We start from the raw sequence: 24,968 nt of genomic DNA, 5'->3' as shown, positions 1-24,968 counted from the left end.
CACCTTTTCCCCTCAACTCTCAGGATGCACTTAGCTCTGAAGGCCTATCAGGAGCTGCTGGCAACAGTGAATGAGATGGACTTATCCCCAGATGAGGCTGTGAGGGAGAGCAGCCGCATCATCAAGAGTGAGGCCCTGGCCTGGTCCCCGATCCCATCCTATCCCATCTCATGATGAGAATCTCATTCTTCCCAGTCCCAGCTTCATCCATCTCTCCTTTTCCAGGCTTTCCAGAATAGCCCTTTCATCCCTTTCTCTTCCCCATTCCTAGACAATATTTTCTATGTGATGGAGTACCGAGAACTATTCCTGACACTTTTTCGAAAGTTTGATGAGAGATGCCAGCCCCGTTCTTTCCTTCGTGACTTAGTGGAGACCACCCACCTCTTCCTCAAAATGTTGGAGCGGTTCTGTCGGAGCCGTGGGAACCTGGTGGTGCAGGTACTGGGCAGCCCCATGACGTAGAAAGAGCTGTGAGGGAGAGTCAAGGAAAGGGGGCTTTCTTCTCACAGTTTGTACAGCTTAAGTTCATCTGTTAAATCTGCTCAGAGCTATGACAGCAAGAGGTTTGTGGGTGTTGGCCAGTGTGAGTCTACCACAGTTTCCTTCTCCCATTAGAATAATCTCTGATCTGCCATAAATATTTTAGTTCAGTCAGGAAACATTTATTGAACACCTACCAAGTGCCAAGTACAAAAACCCTGGGGATTCATAATTTTAGAGTTTAATAATTATACTGCAGCATTTTGTGGTTATACCTTGAAAGCATTGTGGTGAGATGGAAAGAGCCTTAAGTTGCGGCCAGGCACGGTGGCACACACCTATAATTCCCGCAGTTGGGGAGGCCGAAGTGGGCAGATTACTTGAGGTCAGGGGTTCAAGACCAGCCTGGCCAACACGGTGAAACCCTGTCTCTACTAAAAATACAAAAATTAGCCAGGCGTGGTAGCGCACATCTGTAATCTCAGCTGCTCAGAAGGCTGAAACAGAATCGCTTGAATCCAGGAGGTGGGAATTGCAGTGAGCTAAGATCATGCCACTGCACTCCAGCCTGGGTGACACAGTGAGACTCTGTCTCAACAGCAACACAAAAAGAGCCTTAAATTGAACTTTAGAAGGTCTGGAATCTAGTCCTGTATTGGTTATTATTGGAATAAGCTCAAGCTGTTTGTGTTGGTCTCCAGATCTATAAAGTTGGGATTGTAACAGTTGTCCATGAACCCAAAGTGGAATAAGTGAAAAGCCTAGGACACGCTGGGCACAGTGGCTCATGCCTGTAATCCCAGCACTTTGGGAGGCCACGGTGGGTGGATCATTTGAGGCCAGGAGTTTGAGACCAGCCTGGGCAACATGACAAAGCCTCTTCTTTACTAAAAATACAAAAATTAGCTGGGTATGATGGCACGTACCTGTAGTCCCAGCTATTTGGGAAGCTGAGGCATGAGAATTGCTTGAACCCAGGAGGCGGAGGTTGCAGTAGGCCAAGATTATGCTATGCCACTGCACGCCAGTCTGGGCCACAGAGCAAGACTCTGTCTCAAAAAAAAAAACAATTCACCGGCAAGGTGGCACATACCTGCAGTCCCAGCTACTCAGGAGGCTGAGGCACGAGGATCACTGGAGCTTAGGAGTTTGAGGGTGCAGTGAGCTGTGATTGAGACATTGCACTCCAGTCTGGGCGAGAGCAAAACCCTATCTCTGAAAAATAAAGTTACTGGTTCACATTAAAAATGAATGTGAAATGAAAACCCCACGGAATTTGTATCCTGGAAACACAGGGACTTTGCTTTGTATAAACAGATTTTGGGCCAGGTGCGGTGGCTCATGCCTGTAATCCCGGCACTTTGGGAGGCTGAGGTGGGCAGATTACTTGAGGTCAGGAGTTCGAGACCAGCCTGGCCAGCATGGCGAAACCCTGTCTCTACTAAAAATACAAAAATTAGCCAGGCATGGTGGTGCGCACCTGTAATCCCAGCTTCTTGGGACGCTGAAGTTGGGAGAATCACTTGAACCTGGGAGGCGGAGCGTGCAGTGAGCCAGGATCACACCATTGCACTCCAGCCTGGGCGACAGAGCAAGACTCCGTCTCAAAAAAAACAAAAAAAACAAAAAAAACACAACAGCAGATTTTTGTACCAGAACCTTCCTATAATTCTAGTTGCCACAGGTTAAAATTCTGTCATAACTGGATTTGAAAGATGCAGTAGTACCAATGAGACTTTGCTAAAGGATATTTTTTGCACTCAGGGCTCTGTGGTATTATCTGTAATACTAGGTACTATCATTTATTGTGCACTTACTATGTGTCAGACACTGTGCTGATGTTTTCATATAATCCTCACAGTAGCACATGTGCCCAAAGTGGTTAAGCAACTTGTCCAAAGTCTTGTTAGTAATACTAATTCAATACTCAAATCCAGATCTGCTGGACTCTAAAACTCATGCTCCTAACATTTGGTGTGTTTGATTGTAAGTTCTTTAATGGAACATGACCTTCAGGGGCCTCCCAGTTCATCCTGTTTGACTTTTGAGTACCCACACCAAAGACTGGTTCATAGCCCTGACTTGGGAGAAGCAGGATTTGGGTATTGAGTCACTCCTGCTTTTCTTTTTTTTTTTTTTTCTGCAGGGTCTTGCTCTGTTACCTAAGCTGGAATGCAGTGGCTCAATCTCAGCTCACTGCAACCCTCTGCTTCCCAGTCCCAAGCGATTCTCCTGCCTCAGCCTCCCAAGTAGCTGGGAGTACAGACATACACCACCATGCCTGGCTAATTTTTGTACTTTTTGTAGAGAGCATCTCGCTATGTTGCCCAGGCTGGTCTTGAACTCCTGACCTCAAGTAATCCACCTGCCTAGGCTTCCCAAAGTGTTAGGACTACAGGTGTGAGCCACTGCGCCTGGCTGTCCTACTTTTCAGGAGAAAAAAATTAGAGGCTTTATTTACATAGTGCTTTGCATTTTATGAAGCTTTTCCATATGTCTTATTTGATCCTCATAGCATCTGCTTATTCTATAGGCCTCTTGAGATAACACTGCTTTTGGCAAACCTCTGAACTCAGGAAATGGGTCAGGATTTTTGCCATGGCATCTTATGCTTACTCACATTGTAGCTCTTATCCACACTCTAATGTAATTACCTTTCTACTTCCTGTCTCCACCACTAGAGTAAAAGCTCCTCAAAGGGAAGGAAATATGCTGTTCACTATTGCTTTCTATTACCAATAGATAGCACATAATGGGCACTCTGTGAATGTCCAGTTAATTAGTTTTGTAATAGAAAAGACACTGATGGGGAAAAGGCCTCTTTAGCTCTCTTGACATCCTAATACAATTCTTTCCCCATAGAACAAACGAAAGAAGAGAAGGAAGAAGAAGAAGGTCCTAGACCAGGCCACTGTTTCTGGTAATGTCCCATCTAGCCCAGAAGAACTGGAGGCTATGTGGCCAGCCCTGGCTGAGCAGCTGCAATGCTGTGCCCAGGTAGGTGGTTACAGACACTCTGTCTTTTTTGAGAATAGTACTCTGGGTATACAATCTGGGTTTTCCACCCCCTCCGCTCCCATAGCTTTATCCATCTCTAGAATCCTGAGCTCAGCATAGACTCCATGGTTCCCTTTGATGCGGCCTCAGAGGTGCCAGTGGAGGAGCAGCGGGCAGAAGCCATGGTACGGATCCAAGACTGTCTCCTGGCTGGCCAGGCCCCACAGGCCCTGACTCTCCTGAGGTCTGCCCGGTAAGAACCCTGCTGCTTATCCTCTTGGGCTTTGGGGAAAGGAGGAGGCCATCACTGTGGTACAGGGTTCTCAGTCTTCAAAAGAGAGTCATCTCATCAAGGCTCTGGGACTCTATACCGACCGACTCCTGGGGCGTTTTGATTGGTTTGTTGGGTTTTTTTGTTTGTTTTCGAAAAACATTTAAAAAGCATAGCTAATTGAGAAAAAAATAAAGATAAAGCAAATCCTCACTTGACATCGTCAATAAGTCCTTGGTAATTGCGACTTTGAGTGAAATGACCTACAGCAGGTTTCTTATAATATTAAGAGGAAAAAAACTGGTTTTGTTATACATTGTTTCACTTAAAGTGGCAGTATCCAAGAACCTATTGAAGACATTAAGGGAGGACTTACTTTAATTCTACTAGCCAAAGATAAGCATCATTAACATTTTGATGAGTAACCATGCAGAGGATTTTTTCCTCCGTTACATGTAAAAATATTATATATACCTTGTTTTACAAAAATGAAATAACATACATGCTGATTTATGGTAATTTTTCACTTCTCAGTATATTGTGAACATTATTTCTCATCAGATATGTTTCCGTAATTGTTAATGGCTTTAAAACACCATTGTGTGGGCCAGGCATGGTGGCTCACACCTGTAATCCCAGCACTTTGGAAGGCCAAGGCGGGCGGATCATGAGGTCAGGAGATCGAGACCATCCTGGCTAACATGGTGAAACCCTGTCTCTACTGAAAATACAAAAAATTAGCTGGGCATGGTGCCGGTTGCCTGTAGTCCCAGCTACTTGGGAGGCTGAGGCGGGAGAATGGCGTGAACCTGGGAGGCAGAGCTTGCAATGAGCCAAGATCGTGCCACTGTACTCCAGCCTGGGCAACAGAGCGAGACTCTGTCTAAAAAAAAAAAAAACCATTGTGTGAATACGTACATTTGTTCAACCAGGTGTCAAACATTTAGATTGTTTACATTTTGTTCTTACCTGATTTTTATTGAGTTGTGGCTTATAAGGAAAATTTTCCCTGGGGTCTTTGTTTCATTTGAGGTAACAGTTTGCATTTTCTTTCTGGCCAACAAAAGAAATGTCTAAATTCCTTCTTCTACTTCAAATTATAAATTTAAAGCCAGATTTCCCCTGGGTAAAGCCTTTTTTCTGTCTGTGCTCCAGGGAGGTGTGGCCTGAAGGAGATGTGTTTGGCTCTCAAGACATTTCTCCAGAGGAAGAGATCCAGTTGCTGAAACAAATCCTGTCTGCTCCACTTCCCCGTAAGTCTCCACCCTTCACATCTGTCTCCTTCCAGCTCTTTTCTAGCACCAACATAACAGAGACTCAGTAATCCTCCCTCTGTCTATAGGGCAGCAGGGCCCAGAGGAATGTGGGACAGAGGAAGAAGAAGAGGAGGAGGAGGAGGAGGAGGAGGAGTTGCAAGTGGTCCAGGTGTCGGAGAAAGAATTTAATTTTCTGGACTACCTGAAACGGTGCGGGCTGAGAGGCCTGAGTTGGTCCTAGAGTGGCGATTTTGCAGCTGTGAGGATGAGCTATGTCTTCCTTATGCTGACATCCTCTCCTTCCTTGTTTTGGTGCAGCTTTGCATGTTCAACTGTCATTCGAGCCTATGTGCTGCTGCTGCGGAGCTACCAGCAGAATAGTGCTCACACTAACCATTGCATTGTGAAGATGCTGCACCGGCTGGCCCATGACCTCAAAATGGAAGCCCTACTTTTTCAGCTGTCAGTCTTCTGCCTCTTCAATCGTCTGCTTAGTGACCCTGCTGCTGGAGCCTACAAAGTGAGGGAGTAACAAGGAATGGGGGTTTAGAAGGGTATGGGAACCCTCAGGTAAATTAATAATCTTCAGGAGATAGAAGGTGCTGAGAGGTGTCAAGGGCTGGGAGATGGGAAAAGAATGAGAAAGTAGACAGGCAGGTTGAGGGAGCTGCATGGAGAAGGACAGAAGAGAGTGAGTGAGGAGGGGGCAGCTGGGAACAGCTATAGAGAAAATACCTAGAGGGCCAGGTTCGGGTCTGCATTGGACCAGAGGCCTCATAGTAACCCCCTTCTCCTACAGGAGCTAGTGACTTTTGCCAAATACATCCTGGGCAAATTCTTTGCACTGGCCGCAGTCAACCAAAAAGCCTTTGTGGAACTGTTGTTCTGGAAGAACACAGCTGTGGTTCGAGAGATGACTGAGGGCTATGGCTCCCTGGATGACAGGTGAGCTTGAAGTTGGCAAAGGATGGGTGGGGGTAGGGGAAGTATGATGCAGAGTCACAGAATGTTAAAGCTGTAAGAGCTTGCATGTCATTTAGCCCACTGTTTCTTTCCCTGTCATGGGTGAGAAAACAGGCTCAGGAGGTGAAATGCTTTACCTAAGGTTATCCAAGAGAGGAACAGGGACTGGAGCCTAAGTCTACTGTGTATCTAGTTTCCTTCTCTGTCACCAGCCTCCGTAGAGGTGGTCACTGTTGGGAGCTGGGTGGTTCCCCGGAGGGAGTCCGTGTGCGACCTCTCCCAAAACGTGCTGGGAAACCATGAGGATTTGTAGAAATGTTTGTCTTCTTTCCCTTAATGTCTCAGCCCCTCTCCTTTCACACTTAGTCTCTTTTTCCCATAATATTCTTAGCCCCTGGAGTCAGAATGGTCAGGGTTCCACTGGCCCAACCTGGAAAATCTTAGTTTGACTTTTAGGTTCTTACGTGGAAGGAAAGTGAGGGGAAGGAGGCACACTGTAGGCCTCTCTCGGCTGGCCTCTTTCAGTTACCTGCCTCGTCCTTCCTGTTCCTTTCAGAACTGATCAGAGAAGGCCTTTGGTCTCCTCTTTTTGGGCCAAGAACCTATATGCTCCGTTTCTCCTTTCACCATTCAGGTCTTTGAGTCGCAGAGCGCCTACATGGAGCCCCGAAGAAGAGGCTCGTCTTCGGGAGCTGTACCTCGCCCATAAGGACGTGGAAGGTGAGAGGCCTTGAGATCTGGAAAGTTTGTGAGGAGTGCAGCTTGAGCTGCAGGACCTTCTTTACTGCCTCAGTCATTCCCCATGCCAGGGCAGGATGTGGTGGAAGCCATCTTGGCTCACCTGAATACTGTTCCTCGAACACGCAAGCAGATCATCCACCATCTGGTACAGCTGGGACTGGCTGACAGTGTCAAAGACTTCCAAAGGTAGGGAGGCGCATGCTTTGGAGGCTATTGGGATAGGGACGCGTGTTCACTTCCTGGGCTTCCTCTTCCACTGACCCCTTCCTAATCAGGAAAGGAACCCATATTGTACTGTGGACGGGGGATCAGGAGTTGGAGCTGCAGCGGCTTTTTGAGGAATTCCAGGACTCGGATGGTGAGTGAGGTGGAACTCAGGGGACCTTTGAGATGAAAGCCAAGCTATCCATTTCTTTGGGGCTGTCTTTTATTCCCAAGGAAAGATTCTCCCATCCCTTCTGTTCACTTACTATATTTGTAAGGGTCATTTTTGGATGAATTGAGCTACCCTCTTTCCAGAGACCTCTTATTTATTTTACTCATCTCTTTCCCCTGTTGCCCTTGGGTATTCACATGCTCGCTTTTTATAGATGTCCTGGGTCATATCATGAAGAATATCACAGCCAAACGCTCACGGGCCCGAATAGTGGATAAACTCTTGGCTCTGGGGCTGGTGGCTGAGCGGCGGGAGCTGTACAAGAAACGGCGGAAAAAGTTGGCATCCTCCATCTTGGTAACAGTCTGACCCTGGCTCTGCTGGCATGGGCCCGCTCCCCTTGAAATGCTCCTTAGGAGCAGTCCACCCAAATTCTTCCTGCCTGAGGCTGTTCTGACCAGGTCCTTCTCAGAGAGCGGGTGCGGTGCGGGGAGGGGTCAGGAACCAGGAGACTCCACTAAGTTCCTTATGTTGCCTTCATTTTCATTCCCCCAACCCCCAATGAATTTTAGCCAAATGGAGTGGAGTCCCTGAAAGATTTTTGCCAGGAAGATCTGGAAGAAGAGGAAAACCTGCCCGAGGAAGACAGCGAGGAGGATGAAGAAGGGAGCTCAGAAGCAGAAGAAGTCCAGGGTAGCTTAGTCCTTTCAACTGAAAACCTTGGTAAAAGCCTGCATCAGGAAGGTGAGGACTTTGGCTGGGAGAGGTGTCTCAGGTGGAGGGCTTGGGAGTAGGGTCAAATGTAAGTTTCCCTCATTTCCTTAGGCTTTTCTACCCCGCTCCTGTGGCTCCAGCACTGCCTGATCCGAGCAGCAGATGATCGGGAAGAGGATGGTGAGTGGACAGATGACGCTTTTAGGAGAGCCCTGGAGGCTATTGGAGACCTACCTGGTCATGGGATGGAGGACCAGTTCTTCTCTTATAGCTTCACCATATGACCGTTCACCCTGTCTTAGGCTGCTCCCAGGCAGTTCCATTGGTGCCACTCACAGAGGAAAATGAGGAAGCCATGGAGAATGAACAGTTTCAGCAGCTGTTGCGCAAGCTAGGGGTTCGGCCCCCCGCCTCTGAGCAGGTAAATATGCCAGTTAGAGTGTCACCCAAGGCGTGTTAGTCCTATTTCCAAATACATCTCCTCCTCCTCCTCCTCACTGTAGTCGCCATCATGGTCCTCCTCACTGTCATGGTGGTCTTCCTTATCATCCTCATTGTCATCTCGATCCTCCTCATTGCCTTGTCATCTCTGACCAAGATTCCTGCAACAACCATTCTGCTAGTCTTCTTTTCCTCTCTCTAATCTCCCCTTCCCCTAAATCCGTCTTCCAGACTGCCCCCAGATTTATCTTTTTAAAATATAGTTTTTTTTGTTGTTGTTTTTTGTTTGTTTTTTTTTTTTGAGACGGAGTCTCGCTCTGTCGCCCAGGCTGGAGTGCAGTGGCCGGATCTCAGCTCACTGCAAGCTCCGCCTCCCGGGTTCATGCCATTCTCCTGCCTCAGCCCCCTGAGTAGCTGGGACTACAGGCGCCCGCCACCTCGCCCGGCTAGTTTTTTTGTAGTTTTAGTAGAGACGGGGTTTCACCGTGTTAGCCAGGATGGTCTCGATCTTCTGACCTCGTGATCCGCCCGCCTCGGCCTCCCAAAGTGCTGGGATTACAGGCTTGAGCCACCGCGCCCGGCCTAAAATATAGTTTTGATTACAGTTGTCCCTTAGTATCTTGGCGGGAATCTGAGGGGGGATTGGTTCCAGGACCCCCCTGCCCACAGATACCAAAATCTACAGATGCTCAAGTCCCTTTTTGTAGTATTTGTGAATAACCTAGTTACATCCTCCTGTATACTTTAAGTCATTTCTAGATTACATATAATACCTATACAATGTAAATGTTAGGTAAATAATTGTTATACTGTATTTTAAATATATATACATATACATAGAGAGAGAGAGACAGACAGACAGACAGATAGACAGAGTCTCACTCCATTGCCCAGGCTGGAGTGCAGTGACTCAGTCTTGGCTCACTTTTGCCTCAACCTCCCAGGCTCAGGTGATCCTCCCACCTCAGCCTCCTGAGCAGCTGGGACTACAGGCCTATGTCACCACTCCCAGCTAACTTTTTGTATTTTTTTGTAGAGATGGGGTTATGCCATGTTGCCCAGGCTGTGTATTATTGTGTAATGTTATGTTGTTATTTTTTATAGTTAATTTTTTTTTTTTAATATTGTCGATTTACAGTGTTTTGAATCCACAGATTCAGAACTTCTGGATATGGAGGGTCAAGTCCCCTGTCCAGAGCCCTTGATGATTCCTTACTGCTTGCAGGACAGAATCCACAAATTCCAAATGGCATGCCCATCCTTGGCCAACCTTTGCAGCCTCACAGCCACACCACTCACATACCAACTTTACATCATCGTCACCCTGGTAGGCTTTTTCATGCCTCCAAATGGCTAATCATGCCTGTCCCTCTATGGAAGGCTGCAACCATGCACACAAGGTGACACACACCCACTCCATCTGTCTTACTGATGGACCTCTACGCAGTCTTCAAGAGTCTGCTCAATTGTCACCTTGTCAGAGAAGCAGTCCCTGTCATTCTTTCAACCCCTGAAGTAAAAATAATCACTTTTGCAGTTGTGATTTGTTCATTCCCCTGATGCAGCCTCAGTCCTGTGGAATCTGCCAGTTACGATGGCTCACGCCTGTAACCCCAGCACTTTGGGAGGCCGGGACAGGCAGATAACCTGAGGTCAGGAGTTCAAGACCAGCCTGGCCAACATGGCAAAACCCTGTCTCTACTAGAAATACAAAACTTAGCCTGGTGTGGTGGTAGGTGCCTGTAGTCCCAGCTACTTGGGAGGCTGAGGCAGGAGAATTGCTTGAACCCGGGAGGGTGAGGTTGCAGTGAGCTTTCATCACTTTGCCATGGTACTCCAGCCTGGGTGACAGAGTGAGATTCTGCCTAAAAAAAAAAAAAAAAAAAAAAAATCCTGTGATATTACGGCACATTTGTTATTTTTCCCATTGGATTTGAGTTATTTGAGAGCGAGGATCATACCTGATTCACCTTTACATCGCCAGAATTTATTTATTTATTTATTCAGTTAACAACTATAGCCAAGTGTAATGGCTCATGCCTGTAATCGCAGCACTTTGGGAGGCTGAGGTGGGAGGATCGTTTGAGACTGGCCTGGGCAACACAGCAAGACCCTGTTTCTACCAAAAATTATGAAGCAGTTGGGCATCATGGTGGCATCATGGCACCCCTGTGGTCCTAGCTACTTGAGAGGCTGAGGCGGGAGGATAGCTTGAGCCCAAGAGATCAAGACTACAGTGGACTATACTTGTGCCACTGCACTTCAGCCCGAGTGACAGAGGCAGACCCCTTCTCATTTAAAAAAAAAGAACAACCAAAAAAACCTATACTTACTGGGAACCTCCTAATGTAGCAGGCACTGTGCTACTAGGCATTGGTTATATATTGGATAAATAAGTATTAAGTAGAGTTCACAACCCTTGTGGATCTTCACCAATGTTGGGTCATATATATTCAATGAATATCAAACTGGGGAACAAGAGGCTGGTCCTTTCCCTTTTCAACTTCTTGGCCCCTGTAGGAAACCTTCTGGCGAATTCCAGCCAAGCTGAGTCCTACCCAGCTCCGGAGGGTAGCAGCTTCTTTGAATCAACCAGAGGAGGAACAGAAGCTGCAGCCAGAGCTACAGCCTGAAGTCCCTGGAGAAGAAGGCTCTGATGAGGAGCACTATAAAGAGCACCGAGCACAAGCCCTGAGGGCCCTCTTGCTAACCCACAAGAAGAAAGGCCTGGCGTCCCCAGAGGGTAATAGTGCGACAGCCATCTTCTGAGTATTAACGTGTCAGCCATGTTGGTCTAGAGGGCAGGAAAGGTATATTGAGAATATGAGGACTGAGTTCCTGATTTTGTGTCATTATTTATGGTCATTGCAGAGGAAGACACTTTTGGTAAAGAGCAGCTGAAGATAGCACCCAAGAAGCGACAGTTGCTGGACAGTGACGAGGAACAGGAAGATGAAGGCAGAAACAGAGGTAGGGAATTGGATGGACCTTCTTTTTCTTCTCTAATCCTGAAGACAAACTCTACCACCTCCTTACCCCTTAACATATTTAGATATTCTCTTTCTCTCTCACCCCTGTTGTTCCCACAGCACCAGAGTTGGCAGCTCCAAGAATCCAAAAGAAGAAACGATTTCAGATTGAGGATGATGAGGATGACTGAAGAGCTAAGAAGCCTAGGGATAGAGATAGACACGTTTTTAGATGGTACATTTAAGTCAGAGTTGGAAGGGTCATACAGGACCCAGACACTCCTCTTACCGGACAGAGCAGTACAATCCTGGGCTCTTCCATGGATTTAGGCTGACAAACTTCAGCAGCAGTATTGGACTTCTCTGCTATCAGTCTTTGTTTCTCCCAGTTTTTATCGGTATACCCCAGCAGCTCTCTGGGGATTTATTCCTTTTCTTCTAGGAACCATTTCTTTTGATTATTAGAGCTCCTTAGCAAATAAGAGGAGCGAATGAAATAGAGAAAGCACCCTGGACCCCTCTTACTGGTCTGTTCCTTTTGGCTTTCTCTTGGAGGCAGGCCACAGCATCAGATAGGGAGCTTTATGACATGACAGGTGGGGGGTTTATACCACTTTTGGAAGATACCAGATGCCTCTGTCCTCATTTTCTTTCCTGTGATCATCCTCTAGATACCAGATGGAGCCCCATTCCTGCATTTGAGATAGGGCTGGAATATAGTACTCTAGATGACGAACGTTTTTGCTTTATGTTTGGTATTAAACATGTAAGAGTAGAAGTTCTGATCTCAGTCTGACTTGTCAGTATATCTGAGTTCCCCAGCCCTTCCCCTGCTGTGCTTTTTTTTTTTTTTTGAGACGGAGTCTCGCTCTGTCGCCCAGGTTGGAGTGCAGTGGCCGGATCTCAGCTCACTGCAAGCTCCGCCACCCGGGTTTCCACCATTCTCCTGCCTTGGCCTCCCGAGTAGCTGGGACTACAGGCGCCCGCCACCTCGCCCGGCTAGTTTTTTTTGTATTTGTTTTAGTAGAGACGGGGTTTCACCATGTTAGCCAGGATGGTCTCGATCTCCTGACCTCGTGATCCGCCCGTCTCGGCCTCCCAAAGTGCTGGGATTACAGGTTTGAGCCACTGCGCCCAGCCCCCTGCTGTGCTCTTGAAAGAAGAAGTTAAAAATTTTAGGGTAAAAAGAGAACAGACCGACACAGTGACTCAAGCCTGTTGTCCCAGCACTTTGGGAGGCTGAGATGGGCAGATCACTTGAGGTCAGGAGTTTGAGACCAGCCTGGACAACATGGCGAAACCCCGTCTCCACTAAAAATACAAAAATTAGCCAGCCATGGTGGCAAGCGCCTGTAATCCCAGCTACTAAGGTGGCTGAGGTAGGAGAATCGCCTGAACCCAGGAGGCAGACAGAGGTTGCAGTGAGCCAAGGTCACGCTAGTGCATATGTCTGGGTGACAGAGCGAGACTCTGTCTCAAAAAAAAAAAAAAAAAACAACAACAACCTTCCCTTTTCTTCTGCTTTCCCTGCAGAAGACACAGAAAAGCATTTTTACCTCTAGATCCTTTTGTCTAGGGTAAATTCTTAGGGTGACAAGAGTATGCAGCAGGAAGAAGGAGGAGCCACAAAGGAGGAGAAGCCAACTTGTTGGCATGGGGCATAGAAAAGGACAAAATCTAGGCAGGCAAAGGATGGATACATACTGCCAATATTATGTTCTTACCCATTCTTGGGAATGTCAGCTTTCTTGTTCCCTGTGCTTCCAGCTGAGATAGGGCGAAGGTGAGATTCAGAAAATAGCCATTCAGCTCAGGAAAGCTCCTAAGTAAAGGATGGATTTGGATTGTCCTGTTGCTTTGACTTTTTATTTTTATTTTTTCCTGAACAGATGAGGATCTCTCGTAGCCTCTAAAAGTAGGAGTGAAGCTATTTCCATGGTAATTGAAGTTTCCAAGGGCTAGACACTCTCTAGCTCTGGCCAGTCTTGGTGTCTCTTCATCCTGAGCCTTTCTCCACCTCCCAGCCTGAGCATTGCTTCCTTCCAGCAGGGCTGCTCTGTTATCCCCGCCATGATCCGGGCTGTGCTGCTCCTTTGCTGTGTCCTGCTGTCCCCAGTGTCTGCCTTTTTTTTTTTTTTTTGAGATGAAGTCTCGCTCTGTCGCCCAGGCTGGAGTACGGCAGCGTGATCTTAGCTCACTGCAGCCTCTGCCTCCCGGGTTCAAGTGATTCTCTTGCCTTAGCCTCCCAAGTAGCTGGAATTACAGGTACGAGCCACCACGCCCAGCAAATTTTTTGTATTTTTAGTAGAGACAGGATTTCACCATGTTGGCCAGGCTGGTCTTGAACTCCTGACCGCAGGTGATCTACCTGCCTTGGCCTCCCAAAGTGCTAGGATTACAAGTGTAAGCCACCATGCTCGGCCTAGCGGCTGCCTTTTTTTTTTTTTTTTTTTTTTTTTCCCTGTGATGGAATCTCACTCTATCACTCAGGCTGGAGTGCAGTGATGCAATATCAGTTCACTGCAACTTCTGGCTCCTGGGTTCAAGCAATTCTCCTGCCTCAGCCTCCTGAGTAGCTGGGATTACAAGCATGCACCATCACACCTGGCTAATTTTTGTATTTTTAGTAAAGTTGGGGGTTCATCATGTTAGCCAGGCTGGTCTGGAACTCCTGACCTCAAATGATCCTCCCACCTCGGCCTCCCAAAGTGATGAGATTACAGGCATGAACCACCGCATCCGGCCGTGGCTGCCTTTTTAAGAAATGCCCAGAACTGGACCCTGACCTTCCATCACTCTTTGAAATTTCCAGCCCCAGTTTCTTCTACCAGTATTTATCAGATAGAAAATTTACTACATATTAGGCTCAAGAGGTGTTTTTATCCTTTTCTGTTTGTTTACCCTTTGGAAATTTTTAAATGAGAAGAGGAGTAAAAAGCTATTTCTTACATATTTGAGTCACAGCCATCTGATTTCTCCTTATTCTGGGTCTCTGTCTTAGATTAGACTGGGAATGTGGGAGCAAGAGGTAGATACTGCTTTTGCAGCATTTCTGACTCCTGAACAAGCTCTGATTAGTCAGTATGTATCAGTTCAGGTATAGATTGGGAGAACCTATAGATCATGATGACGGTCATACATGTATGAAAGGGAGAAAGAGAAAAATTACAGTGCTACTCAGAAAATCTTGGCCAAGTTGATACAGAGCCCCAGAGTGAAGATTACATGACTGAGGAGTCCCATGTCTGGCAGACTTGGCCGGGCTCTAGCACTGTCCGCCAGTCATTGTCTCAGAGCAACCTGTAGAGAGGGATGCTACTGCGATCACTGCAGAACATCCTAAGGAGTGGAAACCTAAGTCTGTCAGCCAACTAGAATGTTCACTCTGTGTTCTCCTGAAGGGAGATCTGAGCAGAACACCACAGGACAAATAGGCAAATGTTTGCCAAAATTGGGCCCCTTATTGACCTTAGAGACAAGCAGCTGTCCCCTCTCATGAGACAGAGAACTGGGACTGGAACAACCTACCCAGGAAAGCCTACCTCTCACTGACTGGCCTCTGGTAATTTGGGGCTCTCAAATATTTAAGTAGAAAGTGAAGCAGAGGAAGGCCCTGGTGACCTGGGAATAGGAGAAGTCAAATAAGATCAGTAGGGTACCATTTCCCATGTAATTGGGCTGTAACCTAAAATGAACCCAAGCCTGGAGGTAATGGGCGAGTGAAACGGTCTCTGTTTTCTAACTCCCACTTCAGCTGATCATTTACTGCTATGTGTTGTACACACTCTGGCTGCCATTTCATATGGAACCCAAAGTGAGGCCCTGATGTCCCTTGCTTCGTATTTGCAGACCCCTGATTCTACCAGACCTGGCTTCCAAAGTTCCTGCCTGGTTTCTTCCATATGTCCTCTCTACCCAGAATCTAGTGGGCCCGGCACTAAGGAAAGCCCTGGAGCAGGCTGACTGCTAAATTTGATACCAGATTTGGCTATACAGGGTGGGATGTGTGAAAGCCACATAGTCCCATACACACCAGCTCCAAGGATTCTGGAATTTCAGTGGCATAAGGAGGAGCATGCCAGGTGATACCATGGCCTCTGTTCTTCAGATGTTAAGACAGGATTCAGTCAGACCCAGGAAAAGCCAGACGTGTCTTTCCCACTGAGTACTGTGAGCAGGGGCAGGAATATCCTGAGCACAATGTGTTCCAGTTTTTGCCAGGAGTGGGAACCTACTGATGGCAGTGGTGGCCCATCTGGAGTGGTCACTGCGAAGACGCCAGCTGCAGCCGGGGAGGTGTGGTGGGGGCTGCATGTTCCATGGAACCAGGGAGAGCCAGGAACAGGCAGGAGCCCTGCCCGCTTCCAAGTTGGCAGGTCCCCACCCTCCTGGGTACAGCTACAGCTGTGGATCCAGGCATCCCTATGCTCCTAGGGGCCAGCGAAGCCTCACTGCCCCCACAGGCTCAGAAGTGCCTGCTCCCACTGCATAGCCTCTTCCCACTCTGTTTTTGAAGCAAAGTTGAGGCCAAGCCCGTCACTGTTGTGACCTGGCCATGTGTGTGCACCCTCCTGGCGGTGCTGACACACCAGCCCCCTGCCATCTTGGTCCCCTACAAACTTTGGACACTGACAAACATGAGAGAGAGACTGAGGGGGAGCCAAGGGTGGCTTGGCAGGGGCCTGCAAGTGCCCCTCAGCAGGAACAGCTTGGGTCCCGTGGATGACATTGATGGTGGCAGGAGGCAGGCTCCTGGGCAGAAAGGTGCAGGTCCAGTGAAGTCCCACCTTCAAGCCAGGGACAGCCTGAAGGCTGGGGGCCAGACTGTCACTTCCGGGTGGAGTCCATCACCCAGAAAGAGAACTCACGATGCTTATTCTGGGCCGTCCATGGCCCAATCAGCATGCACTTCCTCCCTTCTGCAGCCCATAAAAACCTCGGACTTAGCCAAACTCAGAGACATCAAATCGACCTGCCTGTGGAAAGGAGCTACTCTCTGCTAGTCTCCTGAGAGCTGTTGTGTCGCTCAGTGAAGCTCCTCTCTGCCCTACCATCCAGTTGTCTGTGTACCTCATTGTTCCTGGATGTGGACAAGAACTCAGGACCCACAGAATGGTGGAACTGAAAGAACTGTAACACAAACAGGGCTGAAACACAACTGCCACCCCCCGCCGCCCCTGCCACTCCACTGCTTGCTGCTTTGTGGGCGACTAGAAGAGAAGAGCTGTGGCCCTTTGAGCAGCCCAGACCCAGGGGCTCCTAGAACCAGGGCTATGACACCCTCTTTGGGGCTCTGCAGTTCCTGGTGTCTCCAAGCTCCCAGGTGCCACTGCATTCCCTGGTGCCTGCAGTGGAAGCTCCTTGCAGTATGCCTGGTCCAGCCACAACCTCACATGGAGCCGGTACCTGGAGCTGCCTGCCTGCTGCACCCGGCATGCCTGGCTATGCACAGTGTGGCCAGACCCTGTGCTCACACACCCTTTGCTGCTGCACACCTGGTTCACCCATGGCAGGCATGGGATCCAGGCCGGTAGCGCAAGCAGAGCGCAGCCTGCTGGGCCAAATGGGTGGAACAAGCACAGCGAGCCCAAGCAACACTTGGGTAAAGGCACTACTGGCCACAGAGGTTTCCAGCTGGAAAAGCGACATCCCAAGAATCCCATGACACTACTATAAACAGGCACAGCTTTGTACTATGCTGCTCAGATAGAACTGGTCAGACAAGGCCAATGGGTCAGAGGTAGTTCTGCTAGAGGTGAGTCTCGCTGAAGAGCCATAGCTTAGAGCCTGGGACTGGGAGTTTTGTACTATAGGAAAATTGGATAGGAATAGAAGGGATGAATTCTAATATTTTGGCAAGCTATATGTGGTGTTCAAAATCCAAAATAAACACCACTTGATATCCATAGGATACACAATGATGAAAAATACAATGATTAAAAAACATGCTGGCCAGATGTGGTGGCTCATGCCAGCAGTGCCAGTACTTTGGGGGGCTGAGGTGGGAGTATCACTTTACCCCAGGAGTTTGAGACAAGCCTGGGCAACATAATGGGATCTTGTCTCTACAAAGAATTTCAAACATCAGCCAGACATGTTGGCCGAGGCAGGAGGATCTCTTGAGCCCAGGAGTTTGAGGTTACAGTGAGCTATGATTGTGTCACTGCACTCCAGCCTGAACAATAGAGCAACACCCTGTCTCTTAACAACAACAAAAAAGCGCCAATGATTTTAAATGTGTTGAGGTTTCTTCTGTGGCCCAGATACGGTATACTTTGATGAGTGTTCTATAGGTACTTGAGAATGTGCATTCTGCTGTTGGAGTATTCTATAAATGTCAGTTAGATTGGTTGATGATATTGTTAAGTTCTTCTATATTCTTGCTGACTTTGTACGTAATAAGTCTATCAGTTGTTGAAAGAAGAGTATTAAAGTCACCAACTATAATACTGGATTTATCTGTTTTTTTCTTTTAGTTCTGTTATTATTATTTGTAAATAGAGACTGGGTTTCTCTTTGTCACCTAGGCTGCAGTGCAGTGGTGTAATCATAGCTCACTGCAGCCTCAAACTCCTGGGCTCAAGCTATCCTCCCATCTCAGCCTCCCAAGCAGCTACAACTACAGGTACCTATGCCTGGCTAATTTTTAATTTTTCAATTTTTTTTTAATGTTTGTAGAGATGGGATCTCACCATCTTGCTCAGGCTAGTCTTTTACTCCTGGGCTCAAATGATCCTCCTGCTTCAGCCTCCCAAAGTGCTGGTGGTGGCAGAGGCTGCTGCCATCATGCCAACTGTGCAGCTGGGGCTGCACATTCCATTAGCCTGCCCCTTCTGAGTTGGGATGGGAGCTCCTGGGGTGCTGCTACAGCTGCCTAAAGTGCAGCTGCAGATCCAGGCCTCCTGCTCTATGAAGCAGGCAGGACCCCCACCCTCCTGGGCAGGACAGCCACCCAAACCACAACTACAGATCTGAGCCTCTCTGTGCTCTTGGGGGAGAGCAAGGAGCAAGCAGGATCTACCTTCCCAGGCGCCGCTGCAGCTACCCTCCCAGGTGCAGGAGCCAGGTTTTTCTTCAGCTTACACCCTCAGGGGACCCAGGAAGGACCCTCCCTCATCCCTGCAGGCTCGGGGGTGTCTGCCTGCCTTCTCTCCACTACTGGCAGCTGCTCCAATCTTGGAGCAGGGTTTGGGGCCAACCCTGGGGGCCATGAATGGCAGCAGGAGAGAGATTGATTCCTGGGCAGAAGGGGGTGGGTCTGCAGTAAGGCCCCACCTTTGGGCCAGGGAAGACCTGAAGGCTGGGAGCTAGGCTGCCAGTCCTGTGGAGCAGAGTGAGGACTTGTGGTACCTCTTCCAGGCCTGCCCATGGCTGCCCATGGGCCAACTGGCACACACTTTCTCCCCTCTGAGGTCCGTGGGTTCAGCCAGAGCAGGGCAGAGATACCACAGGCCACCCTCTTCAGGGCCTCGTCTCTGCTAAGAGCTGAATACTCCATGAGACGACCTGTCTACAGAGAGGAGCTACCCACTGTGGGTCTCCTCTGACCTGTTTTTGTTTTTTTGTTTTTTTGTTTTTTTGTTTTTTGAGACAGTCTCACTCTGTCGCCCAGGCTGCAGTGCGGTAGTGTGATCTCAGCTCTGCCTCCTGGGTTCAAGCAATTCTCGTGCCTCAGCCACCCTAGTAGCTGGGATTACAGGTGTGCGCCACCACTCCCAGCTAATTTTTGTATTATTAGTAGAGTCGGGGTTTCACCATGTTGGCCAGGCAGGTCTTGAATGCCTGACCTCAAGTGATCCACCTGTCTCAGCCTCCCAAAGTGCTGGGGTTACAGGCATGAGCCACTGTGCCCGGCCTCCTCTGTGCTGTTCTAACACTAAATAAAACTCTTCATCTTCTTCACCCTTCATTTGTCTGTGTCCCTCATTCTTCCTGGATTCAGGACAAGAACTCAGGCACCATGGCCACAGACGTTTTTAGCCAGAAAAAATTGACACCCCAGAGATCCCATGATATTTTGGGGGCTTGTCCGGGATCTGCAGAAGGGTGAGTAAAAGCAATTCTGCCCATTTTTTCGGCATCTTTAAACTCCACAATAGTCAAAATGGAGAAAAAATACCAGGCCTCTGTCAGCCAGTTAAAAGTAACTAGCACAGCTGCCAGACTTAAGACATGGAGGACAGGCTTGCTGGGGAGGACATTTTCAACCCCCCATCACCCTCGGGTATTGGGAATATTGGCTTTGTTCCAACCCAGTTTTCCCTCGCTGAGGTCTATCTGTCACATGGGACTAGAAGGAGGTCCTAGGGTAACTGAGGGTATCTGGTCGAGGCCACACCTTGGTGTTATCCAAAAGCCCTTGGACTAACTCCAGTCCCCAGCTGCCCATTGGGGTGTTGGCACTAGGACCTCCAGTCTTTTTTATTGTTTATCTATTTCTTGCTTTCTTTCGAGGCTGTCATGGTTCCTATCTTTTATATACAATGTTAAATTGTAACACCTGCTGCCTCCACAGCTTCACCTGCTTGTGATAGGGCAGCAACATCCTTAAATGTTAAGGATGTTGTTACAAACCACAGAGATTACTGGGTAGAATGAGCATTTGGCTTAGTCATCAAGTATAAAATAGAAGGTTAAGGGTACCACAAAGCAAAGTGTGCCTTCATATCTGTATGTAAATTTGTGGTGAAAATGTTCTTGTAATTTACTTGATTGCCAACTTAGAGCCAAGCACCTTGAGGCACAGAAAAGAAGCATTGCCTCAGGAAAAAAGCTTTTCTGTAAACACAAAGGCAAATGGTCCAAGGTCCTTTATGTGCAGGCCTTCTTTGCCTTGCAAGGTGACCCAGACCTTTGCCAACATTGTAGGATTGATTCAGCCCTCCTAGTGGCCATCTCAGGAGAGGCTGCAAGGGGCAATCCCAGGGAACTGGGGAAGCAAATCCCAGAGGTACCTCAAGCGGGGGAATCAACTCCCTCTGCTCCTCCCTATCCAGGTTCTTTTCCAAGCTTGCCTCATCCTAGAAATCATTTTAGCTGTTCCCAGTCTCACTCCTGCCCCTACAACAGATGCCTGGTGAATATGGCCCCATTAAGGTCCAGGTCTCCTTTTCTTTTCAGGACTTCAGGCATATTAAGGGGGATCTTGGCAGGTTTTCAGATGGCCCTGAAAAATATAAAAAGGAATTCCAGAACTTAACCCAAGTATTTGAGCTCTCCTGGAAGGATGGCCGTGTTACTTTTGAATCAAACGATGACCACTGCTGAAAAGCAGGCCACTCTCAGCAAGTGGCAGAGAATTTTGGGGATGAGCTTTACATCTTGTATAGGACCAGGGAACGGGAAGAGCTTATCCAGTTGGAAGAATAGCAGTGCCATTTGAGGACCCTAAATGGGACCCCAATAATGGGACAATGGAAGAAGAAATTCTTTCAGGTATGCATATTGGAGGGCTTGTGAGGGACTGGAACTGAGCCTCAATTGCACTGTGCTGTCCATGGTACATCAGGGATTGGATGGGAGTCCCACTGACTTCCTGCAAAGGCTAAGAGGGGTCTTCGTAAAACACACCCCTCTATCTTCTGATTCAATAGAGTGACACCTGGTCATAGGGAATGAGTTTATTACCCAGGCAGCCCCTGATATCAAGAGGAAGCTGCAGAAACAGTCCATAGGACTAGGTAGTATTTTAGAGGACCTCCTGAAAGCGGCCACCTTGGTCTTTTACTATAGGGATCAGGAGACCCAAGAGAAGGAAACACAAGAAAAAGACAGGGGCTCTAATAGCCACCTTGAAGACTCAAAACCGCAGAGCTCCCAAGTTGCACCTGTTGACTGCCGCAAATATGGAGCACTGTAGGGAGGACTGTTCCTGAGACACCAGTCACCGGATACAGGGCTGGTCTCCCAAATGATGCAGCAGGACCGATGGGTCCCAGGGTTCCTTTCCCTGGCTTTGGTAATTCAGACCACCATTGCCATCCAGGAGCCGTGGGTGATTCTGGGGATCGAGGGAAGGAGGATTGACTTCCTCCTGGACTCAAGCGGGACTTTCAGTTCTCTCCAAGCTAGGCACTCCCCTCTTAGCATGACTGTGAGGGACATCTCAGGAAAAGCCCAACCTCTTAGTTGTCACCTTGGGCCAGGTCCCCTATTCCCAAGACTCCTTTTCTCTCCCTTGTTTGAGGAGGACCTTCCCCCACAGCTTCACCTACTTCTGATAGGGAGGCAACAGAGGAGTGGCCCCTGCCAGTTGCTAGCTGCAATTTGGAGAGGGCCATCTGGGACTAATTTAAAGGGTTCATACACTCTCCTGAGGCATCTTTTTGTCCCAAGCTTTGGTTTGAATCCCTGGAATGGAACACTAGACCTGAGGCAGATGGCAGCAGGAGTCAGGGCACAGCAAAGGTGAGCATGACTAATTCCTGCTTATTAGGCCCCCCCACTTCATGGATGGAGTGCATCCTACATCACTAGACTCCTTTGACCTTCAGACTCTGGAGAAAGAGAAAAGCTTTTTCCCTTTCACAGGACTCCAGGGCCATTGGGGCTCCATGGCTTGGGAAGGCTGACATGCCAGTAAAAGGGTAAAAGTTGTGGGACTTCTGGCTTCTCTCTCTCTGTGCAAACTGGTTGCAGGAATGATATAAATCACTGTATTCTCTACTCCATGGCTTAATTGGCCTTTTTGTCATGGCTAAGGTTGGGTAATAAGAGATTTAAAAGGGGCCGGGTGCAGTGGCTCACGCCTGTAATCCCAGCACTTTAGGAGGCCAAGGTGGGTGGATCACTTGAGGTCAGGAGTTCAAGACCAGGCTAGCCAACATGGTGAAACCCTGTCTCTACTAAATATACAAAAATTAGCTGTGTGTGGTGGCATGCACCTGTAGTCCCAGCTACTTGGGAGGCTGAGGCATGAGAAACACTTGAACATGGGAGGCAGAGGTTGCAGTGAGCGTAGATTGCACCACTGCACCCCAGTCCGGGCGACAGAGTGAGACTCTGCCTTAAAAAAGAAAAAATAAAAAGATTTAAAAGGACTTCTTAAAAACGAACGCTATGGTTAAAAGTTAGCTTAACTAAAAGTAGATGTTCATAGATATCCAAGCTTTACGTATACTTAAAAGGCCTTTATGTCATTTCTCATTGTTTTTCCGGTGAAGGGTTTTTCCTTCTCAGTCTACTGAATTATCTTTCTCCATTCTTGTCTTGCCACTCTTGATGCGCACATGAGGGGCCCCAAGATATCCTCTGATGGCCTGGGACTCCTTGGGAAAATGAAAGAGGTACCACTGACCCATTTTGAGAAAGACTTCTGTTTTCTTCATGGAGCCCCAGGAATTAGGGGCAGATGGATCCCTCTCAAAATGCTTTTGTCTTCAGTTATGCCTACTTATTAGGCCATAGAAACTACATGTTTTCCTGGCCCTGGTTCTTAAAGGGCTTCACCCCAGGGCCAGCAATACAATTAGGAGATTGGAACATGAAAAATCTTAGAACTACTGGATCTCTGTCTGTTTCTGTGTGGATATATGTGTCAGGTGTATCATGTTTATATAAAAGAACTCTAGCTGATTGGCCTAAAGGAAACTAAGTGTTTAGATCAAATATTTTGAAAGAAAAATAAAGCTGCAATGCCTTAGTTCATGGCTATCACTCTAGTAGAACAGGAAGCATGGGAAAGTATGGCCTTGCACAGCTCATAGTAGGCCATTGCCTCTGGAGGGAAAACAAAGTGGTACTGGTGCCCACCTAAGGTCAGAGTAAGCCTGGATCCCAAAGGGGGATGCTCCAGGGGATCCTCTGGACTTCCACCTCTCCAAAGAGGATGCTTTTGGCAGAGGTTCTGAGGTCTACTGCTAAGCCCTCCTTAGAACTTTCTCTCACAGTTGCAATACTATTTGGCCCCAGTATTGCATGGAATCTGGAGTTACTGCTGAACAGGAAAGTGGGATGCCATTGCATGTATCCAGGCTTTTATGCTGTTGTTCTAAGCAGGGGGCCTGGTTAGCATGTGATACTCTCCTTTGGTGCTGTTTGACCCCAGTGTTCTCTGGAGTCTGGGAAAGTTTGACCTTTAAATCAAACTGCCATGGAAACTGCTTTACTTGAAATTTTGTTTCACAGTTGTATTAGGGATAGATATAGATATAGATATATACACACAGCATTTAGGTATTGTTAACTTTATGTAATAATATTTGGGTTGGGGATTGGTGCATTTCTCATTGTGGGAAGGATAGTTGTATTACGTTAGGCACAATTATGACCTTATTATTGTCTTTATTTGAGGATTATGATCTCAGGAGGTGTGTATATATGTGTGTATATATGTACATATATATGTGTGTGTGTATATATATGCATTTATTAACTTACACAATCACAAGGTCCCATGATAGGCTGTCTGCAAGCTTGAGGAGCAAGGAGAGCCAGTCCGAGTCTCAAAACTGAAGAACTTGGAGTCCAATGTTTGAGGGCAGGAAGCATCCAGCACAGGAGAAAGATGTAGGCTGGGTGGCTAGGTCCATCTCACGTTTTCACGATTTTCTGCCTGCTTTATATTCGCCGACAGCTGATTAGATTGTGCCCACCAAATTAAAGGTGGGTCTGCCTTCCCCAGCCCGCTGACTTAAATGTTAATCTTCTTTGGCAACATCCTTGCAGATATACCCAGGATCAATGCTTTGCATCCTTCAATCAAGTTGGCATTCAGTATTAACCATCACAAGTCTACCCCTTGTCAACTTGAACCCATACACATCTCCTGAGATCATACATAATCTTCAAATAAAGACAATAATAAGGTCATAATTGTGCCTAACATAATACAACTATCCTTTGCACAACCAGAAATGCACCAAACCCCAACCCAAATATTATTACATAAAGTTAACAATACCTAAATGCTGATACGGCATCAATAAATCTTATGTCACATGATAAAGGAAAAGGAAATAAAATGAAGATATTTTCTTAGTACAAGTGTTTACATGCATAAGCATATTTTTAACAAAAGAAGGAGGAAATGCCCATGACAATTACAGTCCTTGTTTCTGCAGCTGGTCACGTGGTCATAGCTGGTATTGATGACTGTCTTCTTCTACTACCCATTCTGTATTCCCTTTGCCTTCAGCAAGCACCTCAGCAGGTCATGGTTTTTTCCCTGGTGGAATGACCCAAACCTTCATTCCTGAGGGGTCTGGACCATTTGCCATCTGCCTGGATTGGGGTGTTGTAATTTCCGATTGACTTTAACCACGGGGCATGGTAATACTATGAGATGCCCTAATGGATATCCTATATTCCATGCATACTCTTTCTTACCTCTGTTGTGGAGTAGTAGACTGATTTTATCTTGATAGTCCAGGTCAATTACCCCAGCCAACACTGTAATTCCCTTCTTAGCCTGTTGACTGAAAGGTAGGAGGAGCCCAAAGTGTCCAGGTGACAATCTTAACTTCCAATTTAATGGAATCGTTGTTGTGTCTACTGGTGGCAGCACTCCTCCCTCTGGAACTAAGACCTGTAGGCCAGCAGAACATAATGTTGCAGGAACAGGAAGCAAACAATTTGTTATTGGGTCTCTGGAGGTGATGGTGAGTGGTGCCACTTCCACTTCCACCCTTTTGATTCCTGGACCTGTGAATCCCGGCTATGGGAGAAACAGTACCATATATTTGACGCTGATTCAGAGTGTACATGGCCTTCTGGAGAGCTTTGCCCCAGCCCTGCAAAGTATCGTCACCTAGATGGTG

The 24,968-nt window shown here is 47.6% G+C and overlaps 1 protein-coding gene across 4 annotated transcripts in view; it reads left to right on the top strand.

The window, feature by feature from the left end:
* The window catches only part of TIMELESS (timeless circadian regulator), a 42,769-nt gene extending 25,104 nt beyond the window's left edge, over positions 1-17,665 (top strand). For all 4 annotated transcript variants that reach the window (XM_008003667.3, XM_008003665.3, XM_008003664.3 and 1 more), the window contains exons 12-29: positions 24-127; positions 272-441; positions 3,346-3,480; positions 3,582-3,733; positions 4,907-5,004; positions 5,094-5,217; positions 5,326-5,527; positions 5,807-5,952; positions 6,605-6,690; positions 6,780-6,897; positions 6,987-7,069; positions 7,302-7,444; positions 7,660-7,831; positions 7,913-7,981; positions 8,104-8,222; positions 10,763-10,985; positions 11,114-11,212; positions 11,332-17,665. In XM_008003667.3, coding sequence (XP_008001858.3) covers positions 24-127; positions 272-441; positions 3,346-3,480; positions 3,582-3,733; positions 4,907-5,004; positions 5,094-5,217; positions 5,326-5,527; positions 5,807-5,952; positions 6,605-6,690; positions 6,780-6,897; positions 6,987-7,069; positions 7,302-7,444; positions 7,660-7,831; positions 7,913-7,981; positions 8,104-8,222; positions 10,763-10,985; positions 11,114-11,212; positions 11,332-11,402 — 2,314 coding nt within the window. In that variant the 3' untranslated portion in view covers positions 11,403-17,665. The remainder of the gene's footprint in view (positions 1-23; positions 128-271; positions 442-3,345; positions 3,481-3,581; positions 3,734-4,906; positions 5,005-5,093; positions 5,218-5,325; positions 5,528-5,806; positions 5,953-6,604; positions 6,691-6,779; positions 6,898-6,986; positions 7,070-7,301; positions 7,445-7,659; positions 7,832-7,912; positions 7,982-8,103; positions 8,223-10,762; positions 10,986-11,113; positions 11,213-11,331) is intronic.
* Positions 17,666-24,968: the final 7,303 nt, after the last annotated feature.

Source organism: Chlorocebus sabaeus, chromosome 11, assembly GCF_047675955.1.
Source record: "Chlorocebus sabaeus isolate Y175 chromosome 11, mChlSab1.0.hap1, whole genome shotgun sequence".
Lineage (NCBI taxonomy): Eukaryota > Metazoa > Chordata > Mammalia > Primates > Cercopithecidae > Chlorocebus > Chlorocebus sabaeus.
The sequence above is the reverse complement of the archived record's forward strand: the minus strand, read 5'-3'. Positions and strand labels throughout refer to the sequence as shown.